At 66.7% G+C, this 10,802-nt stretch overlaps 1 protein-coding gene across 10 annotated transcripts in view; it reads left to right on the forward strand.

Annotated features, from left to right (window-relative positions):
* Positions 1 to 4,747, forward strand: part of EIPR1 (EARP complex and GARP complex interacting protein 1) — a 119,830-nt gene extending 115,083 nt beyond the window's left edge. For 9 of the 10 annotated variants that reach the window (XM_042982590.1, XM_042982596.1, XM_042982593.1 and 6 more), the window contains 3 exons: positions 646 to 813; positions 2,114 to 2,281; positions 4,288 to 4,747. In XM_042982590.1, the coding sequence (XP_042838524.1) occupies positions 646 to 813; positions 2,114 to 2,281; positions 4,288 to 4,462 (511 nt within the window). In that variant the 3' untranslated portion in view covers positions 4,463 to 4,747. The remainder of the gene's footprint in view (positions 1 to 645; positions 814 to 2,113; positions 2,282 to 4,287) is intronic. The other variant, XM_042982592.1, reaches the window with a different exon arrangement.
* The last annotated feature ends 6,055 nt before the right edge of the window (positions 4,748 to 10,802 follow it).

Below are 10,802 nucleotides of genomic sequence, written 5' to 3' on the forward strand. Positions count from 1 at the left end.
GTGCACGCGTGTCTGCGTGTACAGATGTGTGTGCGTGCCGCGTGACCGAAGTGAAAAGCGCCCCGTGTCTCCTGTGTGGCACTGGGCCGTGGTGGAGGTGCCCCCAGAGTCAGTGCCACGAGGGGCCGTGAGCGGATGAGGGACAGCCCAGCCACAACAGGCCCTGTCTCCTTCACTGCTCTTTATGCTTTTCCAGTTTTTTCCTTCCGTGCCCGTGTCTTGTCTCCCGCCACCAGCACCGCTGTGCTCCCGCTCTGCCGCCGACCTGTTCCTTTTCTCTCTCTGTGTCCTTCCGGAACTCGGTCGGCTCTCCTCCCATCTCAGTCTGCCCCCACTCCTCAGGGCAGGGACAGCCCCTCTGACTCGCTCTCGTTCCCGAGGTGCTAGGTCGCCTTTGTGACGGTTGTGAGCCAGTGTCCCTTCCTCAGCTCGGGGGGGAGTCACAGGTGTGCTCCTGAGGAAGCCTCGGCCTGGGCTCCGCCGGGAGAGGCGCCGAGCGGGGAGCCCCGGCCTGCAGGCCCGTGGCGGGACCCGCGGTCCCGGGAGGCTGGCCCTCCACGGGGAACGGGAGGCGGTGCGAGTCCGCGGCGTGGAGTTTTCACGCCCGCGTCGCGTTCCGTGTGCGCCCCCCGCTTTCTCCCGCAGTCAGATCTACTGCATAGAGAACGCCCACGGGCAGCTGGTGCGGGACCTGGACTTCAACCCCAACAAGCAGTACTACCTCGCCAGCTGCGGGGACGACTGCAAGGTCAAGTTCTGGGACACCCGAAATGTCACCGAGCCTGTGAAGACCCTGGAGGAGCACTCGCACTGGTAGGGACTGGCTGGGGCGGGGCGGGGCGGGGCGGGGCGGGCGGGGCGGGCGGGGCGGGGCGGGGCACAGAGAGCTGGCTGCCGGGTACTCTCCCTTTGGAAAGGCCGCTGTGAAGCGCTCAGTCGACCCGGTTTTACTTTTCCTAAAGAAACACTCATCCCGGATCCGAACGTTTGGGATTCATCAATGTAGGCAAAGAAGGAAAACGTTCCGTCTGTGTTCTGTGGAAGGAGTGCCAGTTGGGACACGCGAACACAGTGTGCGTAGCTGTTCACGCGCGTTGTTTGCGGTGCTGGGAAGCTGCAAACCGCCCGAATGCCCATCAGCAGGGGGCCGGTTAGTCTGGCCGCTGGGGGCTGTGCAGCAGGCGAGGCCAGGAGAAGAGCTGCGTGTGCGGGCGCCGAGGGTGCCCGACAGTCGTTCCCGAGGCGTTTAGTGTTTACCGTGTGTCTGGTACTTTGTGAGCACTGAGAGAGCAGCTCTAGGCCAACGTGCGTGCCGTGAGCTAGTTTTCATTCCAGTGCGGCGTGTGTGTGTTTGTACACGTAACTGCCTGTGTGAGTGTGACTGTCTACGTGTGTGCACGCTTGTGTGTTCACGTATGTGCGTGTGTGCGCATATGTTCTTGTGTGTGCACGCTTGTGTGGACATATGCCTCTATACTTCGTGCGTGTGTGCACCCTTGTGTGTATATGTGTGCGTGTGTGTGTGCATGTATGTGGAAGAAGCATCTAGAAGAACGGGATTGCTGTCAGGCGTCCTTGCTCAGGCCAGGGTGGGCAGGTCACAGGAGAGTTGGCTTCTCATGGTCTGTATCTGAGTTCTTTGAATTACTTTCCAGAAGCCACGACGTTTCTGCACTCAGAAAATTAAAAACCCGAACGCTGGAGTAGAGTTCGCCAAAGTCAGTGAGTGGCTGTGATTGCTGTGGTCGAGGGGACGCCCGTCCTCTGGCTCGGCTCACCGAGCTCCCTGGGTGGGCACGTCGGTGGCGCAGACCCAGAGCACGCTCGCGGCCCCGTGGCAGCTGTTTGTGGACGTTGCCCTGGGGTCTGGCTGACCTGCCCTCCGCTTCCGGCGCAGCCCTTGAGCTTAGGGTTTTGGGCGCTTCCGTTCGGTCCCGTGTCTGTTTTCCGGGACCTCAGAGAAGGTTTGGGAGAAACTCGCAGTGAGCCCAGCCGTCTGCTGGGACCTTCCTAACGTCGCACCATGCAGTCTGGGGTCGGCCGCCTGACGAGCCCGCCGTGACCCCTTCCGGGAAGGTCCGAGCGCTGCTAGACCCGTCTCCTTGCCTCGCAGGGTGTGGAGCGTCCGCTACAACCACTCGCACGACCAGCTCGTGCTCACGGGCAGCAGCGACAGCAGGGTCATCCTGTCCAACATGGTGTCCATCTCCTCCGAGCCCTTCGGCCACCTGGTGGACGACGACGACCTGAGCGACCAGGAGGAGCGCCGTCCGGAGGAGAAGTAAGGGCACAGGCTCCCGGTGGCGCGGGGCTTCCTCTCCCCGACCGCCGCGCGGTCCGGGTGGCTCGTGGCGGAGGCGTCCGGCGGGTGGTCGGGGAGGCTCTTGCCCCTGTCCGCTCGCGGGTCACGGTTCTGGAGGACGTCGGCACCCGCCGCGGGGGAGTCGGAGTCGGGTCACGTTGGCTGACGTCTCCTCGCGTGGGTCCTAGAGGAGATCTTTCCGGTGTCTTTCCGTCTCCTGACGGCCGTCACTAGTCTTTAAGCGTGCTCTCCGGCCTCTATCCCTCCGCCGTCCCCGTGAGCGAGAGATCGCCGTCGGCGTCCCCTCCCCTGGCGTGGATTTGAGACGTGTGGCTCAGTTGGTGGCAGCGGCCCTCGCCGCGGCGGGCGTGGACCCCAGGCCGGCGCGCTCGGCCCCCACCCCCAGCCGTTCCCCTGTCCTGCTTCAGCCCGAGGTTGCCCACGGAGTGTGGTCAACCTTGATTCCCCTCGTAAGTCGCACCTCCTGGTTGCACGTTTCCAAAACACTCCTTCCTGCGCTGTTCTCCAGTCCTGACTGTACCTGCTCAGACCGGGGCTCGTGCTCCCGAGAGCGGCCGGGCTCCCGGGGGCTCGGGGCTCGCGCGGGTCGCGCTCCTGGTTAGTGCCGAGCAGGGGTGCCCCGGCCCCAGGCTCGAGTCGGAGCCTCTGGCTGTGAGCGGAGTGCGGCTGCGGCTTCTGTCAGCCGCGTGGAGTGTAAAAGGGGACATCTCTTGTTCGAGGAGACTGTTGTCCGTGCGGGGAGCTGCCTGCAGAGGTCCCGTGTCCCTGTTCCTGGGGGGGACGGTGTGGAGTGGGCCCCGTCGAGCCCTGCCGTGAAGTAGGGCTGGCCCTTCCGTCGTGAGGTCCTTTACCGCTCCGTCGTCCGAATTCTTCCCGCAGCTACCTGAGCTCGGCCTAACTTCACTTTGAGGCCAGACCTCCGTGCTTGGGGCCTTTCCCGCCTTTGTCTGTCTCGTGGCTTCAGGTGTGCTCTGTTCAGGCACGTGGAGCCGCACTACGGGGACGCAGGAGCGGTCGTTTGGGGCAAGGACCGGCCGACCGCGGTGCCGCTGGCTTTGGCGCCCCTCGCCGGGACAGCTGTGCCGGTGCCGGTGGGACTCACGGCGTGCTGCCCTCCACTCGGGCGGCTGCGGAGAAGCGCCTGAGCGGGGAGGCCGGCCGACGCGGGGACATCATCCCCAGGGTCCCCTAGCCTTCCTGCTCCCGTGGTCCGTCCGCGTGGCTCACTAAACTCAGGAGAACAGAATCCCCAGGAGGGTTTCCTGCAGCGGGTGGAACACGGCCCGCTGGGGCACGGCGGGTCGGCATCGCCGGAGGGCGGGCAGGGCTGCCGCGTGAACGGGCCGGGGGGTGTGGGGGGGGGGGGTTGGGTCACGCAGAGCTGGATGCTGCTCGCTGGGGAGCGGCACCCTGCAGCGTCCAGGAGCGCGGGGTGCCGTCTGAGTAGACACTCCCCGCGAGACGGGAAGAGAAGCGCCTGAGGGGCCCCTCCGAGTGGAGAGCGTGCGGCGTCCTGTCATCGTGGGCACGCGGGGTCTGCGCTCCCCACGCGTGTAGCGTGTCCGGTCAGAGTTCCTGAGGAGGAGAGCCGTCACTCCTCTTCAGAGGGCGGTGACACGGAACCCCGGCCGAGGGCGTTGCAAAGCCACACCGGCCGGCTGGCAGGGGGCCGCGCCGGCAGTCCCCAGGGTCCTTTCTGCTTCTCGTCACCCTTCGCTCAGCCCTCACGGTTGTTTCCTGGCCACCGTCCCCTGAACCGTGGCCCCTCGTAGACTCCCCGGCACCTGCTGTCCCACAGCCAGAGAAAAGAGTGTCCCCGGGCGTAGCGCGGATTCCGTCCGCCTCCGCGGGGGGCCCGCTCCTCACGGCCGTGTGAGGGTCTCTGTGCTCCGGGAGGAGCGGCCCCGGCGGCCCCTGCAGGACGCGCCCCCGCCTCGCTCATGCGTGTCCCTGGTGCCTTGCAGGAGTCAGGAGCCCCCGCAGGACAGCGTCATCGCGACCTACGAGGAGCACGAGGACAGCGTGTACGCCGTGGACTGGTCGTCCGCCGACCCCTGGCTGTTCGCCTCCCTGAGCTACGACGGGAGGCTCGTCATCAACCGGGTGCCCAGGGCCCTGAAGTACCACATACTGCTGTAGCGCGTCCCCGGCCGTCCTCGGCCGGCTCTCCCACCCCCGCATCTGTTCGGAGGCAGCTGTCCCCACAGGCCGCTCTCTGGGAACCGGCCTCACCTGCGTCCGCCGCGGGCCTCGGCGAGGTGCCCCGTCTCTGGGGATGGCGCCAGGACGTGCTGCCCGTCGGTCACGGTTGGCCTTCTCTGGTCTCTTCGAGGGTGCCGGGAGTGTCACTGAAAGAAAATAGTATCTGTTTCCATAACATTAACTCCCGTTTCTCTTGAGATTAAAAGTAACATAAGCAAGGCCGCGCTGCCCGGGCTTCTGGCTCATTCTTTCAGGAACCCTGCCCCGCGTGGCCCTGTCACCTGCTCTCCACTCATTTTCTCTGGGCCTGACCCGTCCGTGCGCGGATCGTGGCGTCCGCGTGGCCAGCTGGGGGCGCTGACCGTGGCCGGGAGTGAGTGTCTCCCGTCAGCCTTGGCCGCCGTTCCCGGGTCCTGCCCGCGTGGTGCCGATGGCACCGGGGGAGGCAGCTTCTTGTCCCCCAAAGCCACACGCCTGCCCTCGTGAAATCCCGTGCCGTGGTGCGGACCCCCACTCCTTGGTGAGGCGGACACGGGACGTGTGGACTCGTGCCCGGTCCCCCGCCGTGGGCCCACGGGTCTGTGCTGCCCCCGGGTCGTGAGCGCTGGCTCGGAGGCGTGCAGCCCACCCTGCCCCTGCATGAGTGCCTGGTGGGGGTGGGACACGAGGAGACAAGCCCCCGTTTTCCAAAAGCACAGGAGATCCTTCACGTGTGTGTGAGTCCTTCAGCCGGAACGAGAAGGCCCATCGGAGCTGCCCCGACGTCCCCCTGCAGGTTCTGGCCGCGCCGGGTCCGGGCCAGGAGGGTAACCTCGCTGCCGCTGCTTCTGCGTAGTGTGCCTGCCCCTGCGTGCGGCCCTCAGGGTGCCGTGCACCTGCTTCCCGGGCGAGGCCGTGCTTGCCGAGAGAGGCCGGCCGAGCCGCCCGTTGGATCGGGGACCAGAGCTCTCTGGACTCAAGAGGACACGTGGGCCCCTTGCCACGTGGTGCTGACCAAGGTGGCGTCGAGATATCTGCCGGGAGGGGGTCAGTTTCTGGATGGACCTACAGTGGGGCCGTCAGTTTGCTTTGCTGACAGATTACAAGTAGGTGAGAGGCCAGGACAAGAGCCAGGGAGGGCCCAGCGTTTGGTCAGAGCGGCCAGGACGGTTGCGGGACAGGAAAGACCTGGAGAGGAGCAGGGTGGGGGTCGGAGATGGGAGCCGCCTGCCGACTGCGATCTGTTAGCGCGAGACGCCCGTGGAGCCCAGCGGCCATGCCCACCGGCATTTGGATACTTGAGCCGAGCTTCTGGAGGGGTCCGGGCTGGCTGCGTGGGGAGCGGAGTCTGTTGTCGTGGCGGCCGCCCCGGGGCACCCGCCGTGGGGTTGGGATGGGGAAGACCAGGGCCGAGCCCCACGTGGAGCCGGGGGCCAGGGGCCCGCGGGGGAGGGAGGGGAGCACTGGGGGAGGTGCACACGATCCAGCCCGTGGCACGTCCCGGAGGCCAAGTGAAGCAGGGGGAGGGCCCGCCGTCAGGTGCCGGGGGCACGCGGGGCACGCCGGCCCGGCAGCCTGGAGGGCCCTCGCGCTCTTGCACAGCTGCGGGGTCTGGAATGGGGGTCTTGCTTCCCTGGGTTCTTCCATCCCGTGTCTCTGTGGAGACAGCAAATGCCCGGACACCGATCTTGTGTCTCAAGATAAAATACTCATCGGACACGTGGCTGGACGCTTGAAATACCACTTTGATTACACGTCGAGTTTTTGTGGCATTTGTGAAAAATGCAAACTCTCAATTCCCTTAAAGCGTCGGAAGCCAGAGCTGAGTCAGTTGTAGGGTGGGAGTGGGGTTCTCGGGCGTTAACAGGAGTAAATACGAGATGAGATCCATTCACTCAGTCCCTAAGCTGACATCTGCCTCTGTTAGCTTCTGTGACATCCTTTTGTCTAACACAAGAGAACTAGGAAAGCAATCCAGAACCCCCAGGGGTCAGAGCTGGTCCCCGATCCCCCACGCGGTGAAACCATTCTGCACTTTGCGGCCCCAGGAAATGATGGCAAGGTGATCGGCTGGTGTCCGTTGAGTCCTCGTGGCTTCACAGGGACGCGGTCTGCAAGCTGTGACCCGAAACGCCACCTTATAGGTAGGAGCACTTCGAGAGTGGCGATTCAATCAATCAATCAATCAATCAGTCCACTAACCCTCGATCACCGGGCTCTGACCCCAGCCTGCTTGTCCACCGGTGTCCTGCGTCTCTGCATTCGGGGGCGTCCTGTGTCAGCCTCCCTGTCGGGCTGCATGACCTCTTCTTGAACACACTTTTCCTTCTGCATCTGGCAAAACCAGCCCCAGTGTCCCCCTTCTGGAGGCCTCCCTGACCTCCGCAGAATCAAGCCGACGTGGCTCCTTGGAGCCTTTGCAGGAGGGAGGAAAGTGCCCTGTTTCTGCCAACGTTGGGCCCCCTGCCAGCGATCGGGTGGTGGGTGGGCCCGCCGCTCCCCCGGCTCATAGGCGTCCAGGTTGAGTATTGCATTACTGGCTTGGTGCTCCCAGCCCTCTGCGGACCCCGGCCCCTCCCAGCGGTCCTGGCCCTCCTGTCACCTGCAGTGCAAGGAAACCGGGCCGGGTGCTGGGCTCCCCACAGCCCGTCTCACACGCCTCTCCCCGGCCTGTATGGAAAGAGTTATGGTGGCACGTGTGGCCGTGTGGCCTTGTCCATCCAATCCAGCAAGGGTGTATTGAGCTGCTGCGTGAGGCACAGCCCTGGGGACGGGAGGAAGGACCAGCAGGGGTGCGGCCCCTGCCGCCAGCTGTGCGCACACCCGAGGGCTGGGCTGGGGCCACGGCCGCCCCCCAGGTTGCACCAGACGTGTGGTGAGTGGGAACATGCCCTCGTGCAGGGAGAGGAGAGGGCCTGTGGTGGCTCAGCCCCGGGGAGGCTGGCAAGCAGGTGAGAGAAGTGGAAACTTGTAGCTAGAGAAGCAGGTGCCCGTCGGCCCGGGAGGCTGTTGTGCAGAAGCGGAGGGGGTGGGGTGGGCCGGGGAGGGGAGCAGGGGCGCCCCAGCGGCACCCCTCCTGGCAGGCTGTGGGCAGGGAGTGGTGTGGGTTCAGTCGGTTGAGCGTCCGACCGGTGGTTCTGGGTCAGGTCACCGTGGTGTGTTGGGCCCTGTGTTGACGGTGCCGAGAGAGCTTGGGGTTCTCTGCCCCTCCCCAGCTGGCGCGCGCGCGCTCCCTCTCTCTCTCAAAAGAGAAATAAACTTAAAAAACATCACCGAAAGGACGTGCAGCCATGCCTTCCTTATCAGCCCCGCCCCTCTGGGGGTCGGAAAGCGTTTCCGCGGGTGTCCTTGCTGTGACACCTGCCCTCGACCCAGCGGGCAGAGCACCCCCACCCCAGGGGTGAGGGGAGGCGGCTCCACAGCGTTGCGGCCGACTCTGCCCCCACAGAGCTGGCATCCCCTGCCTGACACGGCCGCCACCGCATCCCGTGGCCCCCGGACCACTGCTCCTGTAGGATGAGCTCAGTCCAGGGTTCTCCCTCAACTCACATTTGGTTCCTGCCCCAGCGCGTGAGGTCCTTGTTTGCGGGGCTGGGGGCTGGGAGCAGCCACCGCCGGAGCCCCGGCCTGCCCTCGGCCGCGGGTGGGTGGTCTGCACACGTGCAGAGGCCCCTCCTGCTGGAGCTGCAGACACGTCGGCCCACACACAGGTGCCCCTCATTCCCCCAGATGAGAATGACAGGGGCAGGGAGACGTCACACACAGCATCCGGGTGACCATGCCCCCTCTAGGTAGAAGGTGGAGCCTGGTGGAGCAGGAGCTGCAAGGGTTGTCCTGGGGGCTGGTGGGGCAGGGTGGGGGCGGGGCGGGTGGGCGCGGGGCCGGGGCGGGGCCAGGGTGCGGGGCGGGCGTGCGCGGGGCCGGGGGACGGGACGGGGCCGGGGGGGAGGGGGGTGCGTGCGCGGGGCCCGGGGGGGGGGGGGGGGGCGGGGTGCGTGCGCGGGGGCCCGGGGGCGGGCGCGGGGCCGGGTGCGGGGTGGGGGCGGGGCGGGCGTGTGCAGGGCCAGCAGACCCCAGTGGCTGCCCTCCTTGGGCCATGCTGGTGCCAGAGCGTGGCCACTCGTGGTTGGGAAACTCTGTCCCGCGACCCCCGGGAAGCAGTCGGGAAGGGGAGACCCCGAAGACTGGGGCCGCCGGGCTCCTGGGAGGGACGGCGCAGGGGCCAGGCTGCGAATGCCGCGTCCCCGCGTGGGTTTGAGCCCCTGGGAACGAGGAGGGGGTGCCTCGGTGTCCCGCTAGATGTCCTGCAGCTCTGAGGACGGAGGTGTCAGGCCAGAAGGGGGCGGAGGAGGGATGGGTCTTCCTGCGCGGCTGCTTTGGCCTGAAGTGGGGATTGCGGGTCCAGGGTGAGGCCCGCAGGGGGGCAGCCGGCGGGTGGGGAGGGCGAGAGACCCTGCGCTCTGACTCGTTCCCTGCGGCCGGGACGGGCGGGGGGGGGGGGGGGGCGAGCCTTCCCAGTGTGAGTACCACGCGGCGGGGGGCGTCAACAGCAGGTGTCTGCTTCTCAGGGCCGGGGACCGGAAGTCTGAGGTCCGGCGCCAGCGTGGCTGTGTCCCGGTGAGGACCCGGTTCCCCGCTCGCAGTGGCGTCTTCTTGCCGTGTCCTCACGGGGAGAGGGAGGAAGCACGGCGTCTGGGGTCCCTGTTCCCAGGGCACCGATCCCACACGGGGCTCCCACTGTGACCTCATCACCCGACACCGTCACCTGGAGGCTTGGGGCTTCGACACAGAAAATCGGGTAGAGGGGCGCCCAGGAAGGAGGAGAGGCCGGAGAACCGACCCCCGGGAGACGCGGGGCCCGCACGCTGTTTTCTCCAGAGGAGCTTCTCTGGCCAGAACTGCCCAGAAGCCACACCGAGATTCTGGCCCAGCAGCTCCTGGCGGGCCCCGGACCTGCCTCATGAACAGGCCCGGTGCTTCCCGCGGGGCCCGGTCCTCCTCTGGGAGATGCCGCCGCGACGTCCTGTCCTCCGGGCCCCAGGGCGTGTGCTGGCGCAAAAGGAGACGCCGGTGGGACCCTGCTGCTTCCCCGGCGGGGCCTGCAGGGGCGTGGGGAGGCGAGGAACCAGCACCCCGGCCCTCCAGCCCCACGTGGCCCGCCCGGCCCAGGCGGTGCCGACAACTGTGACGACTCGTCGTAACCCGTCCTCGGTGTCGTCGCCCGAGAGGGCCTCCGGGTCGAGCCGCGGCCGACCTGCGTGGCCACATCTAAGGACGCACCTGGCTCGCTGCTTCTTCTCGGAGAGAGAGGCCTGAAACCACGTGCCGGGGGGACAGGGCGTCCCTGCAGGGCTCCCGAGGTGCAGCCGTGCGGTGGCAGCCTGGGGCCTCGGGCTGCGGGCTGAGGTGGGGCGGCTGGGCTCACGCAGGGTTAGCAGGCCGCCTGCGGGCCGACCGTGGTCCTTCCCTGGCCGGTCCTCCCATGCGTCGCTATCCTCCCCTGCGACATAGTCCTCACATACTTCAGGGTCCTCCCGTGTGTCACGGCTGGTCCTCCCTCTCATCACAGCCCCCCCACGTGTCGCGGTCGGTCCTCCCACGCATCATGGCAGGTCCTCCCGGGCATTCCTGCAGGGACGCCTGCTGCCACCGCGTGACTGAGTGTCAGGTGTGGCCCATAACTCCTGGTTCTTCTGCACACGCCTGGCGGCTCCTTGCAGAGCCTGATGAAGGACGTGCCTTCGTTGAGAATCCCACACTTCCCACCCCTGGTTGGCCACGCTCCTCAAGGCCAGGTGGACGTCTGCCTCCCTGGCTGTTAGAACAGCGTGTTCTGGGTGTTTCTAGGTTCTGACCCTCCTGATGTGATGCACGTTGTTTAATAAATGTCAGCAGTGGGTGTCGGTACCTGCCGACTAATTACAGGGAAGGGAGGGGCTTGTGTGTAGGGCAGGTAGTGGGGCCGGCCTGGGGGGGGGGCAGTGAGGCAGGCACTGGAGGCAGGTGGGGGGGGTCAGCGTGGGGGGGCAGCGGGGCAGGCACTGGAGGCAGGTGGGGGGGGCAGTGGGGCAGGCACTGGGCAGGCGTGGGGGGGGCGCTGGGGTCTTACCGGGGTGGGGATGGCTGTGACTTTGCCAAAGAGGACCAGACCCTCCCACCCGAAGGGGCTCCAGAGCGTCAGGTGGGCAATGTCCCTGTGACGCTGCATTGGAGCGACGGTTCTTTGCGTCTTGGGGTCCCCAGGCTGGGTTAACGGGGGGCGGCGCCCTCTGCGCGAGGTCCGCTTCTCCGGCATCGC

The sequence above is a fragment of the Panthera tigris genome, chromosome A3 (genome assembly GCF_018350195.1).
Source record: "Panthera tigris isolate Pti1 chromosome A3, P.tigris_Pti1_mat1.1, whole genome shotgun sequence".
NCBI lineage: Eukaryota > Metazoa > Chordata > Mammalia > Carnivora > Felidae > Panthera > Panthera tigris.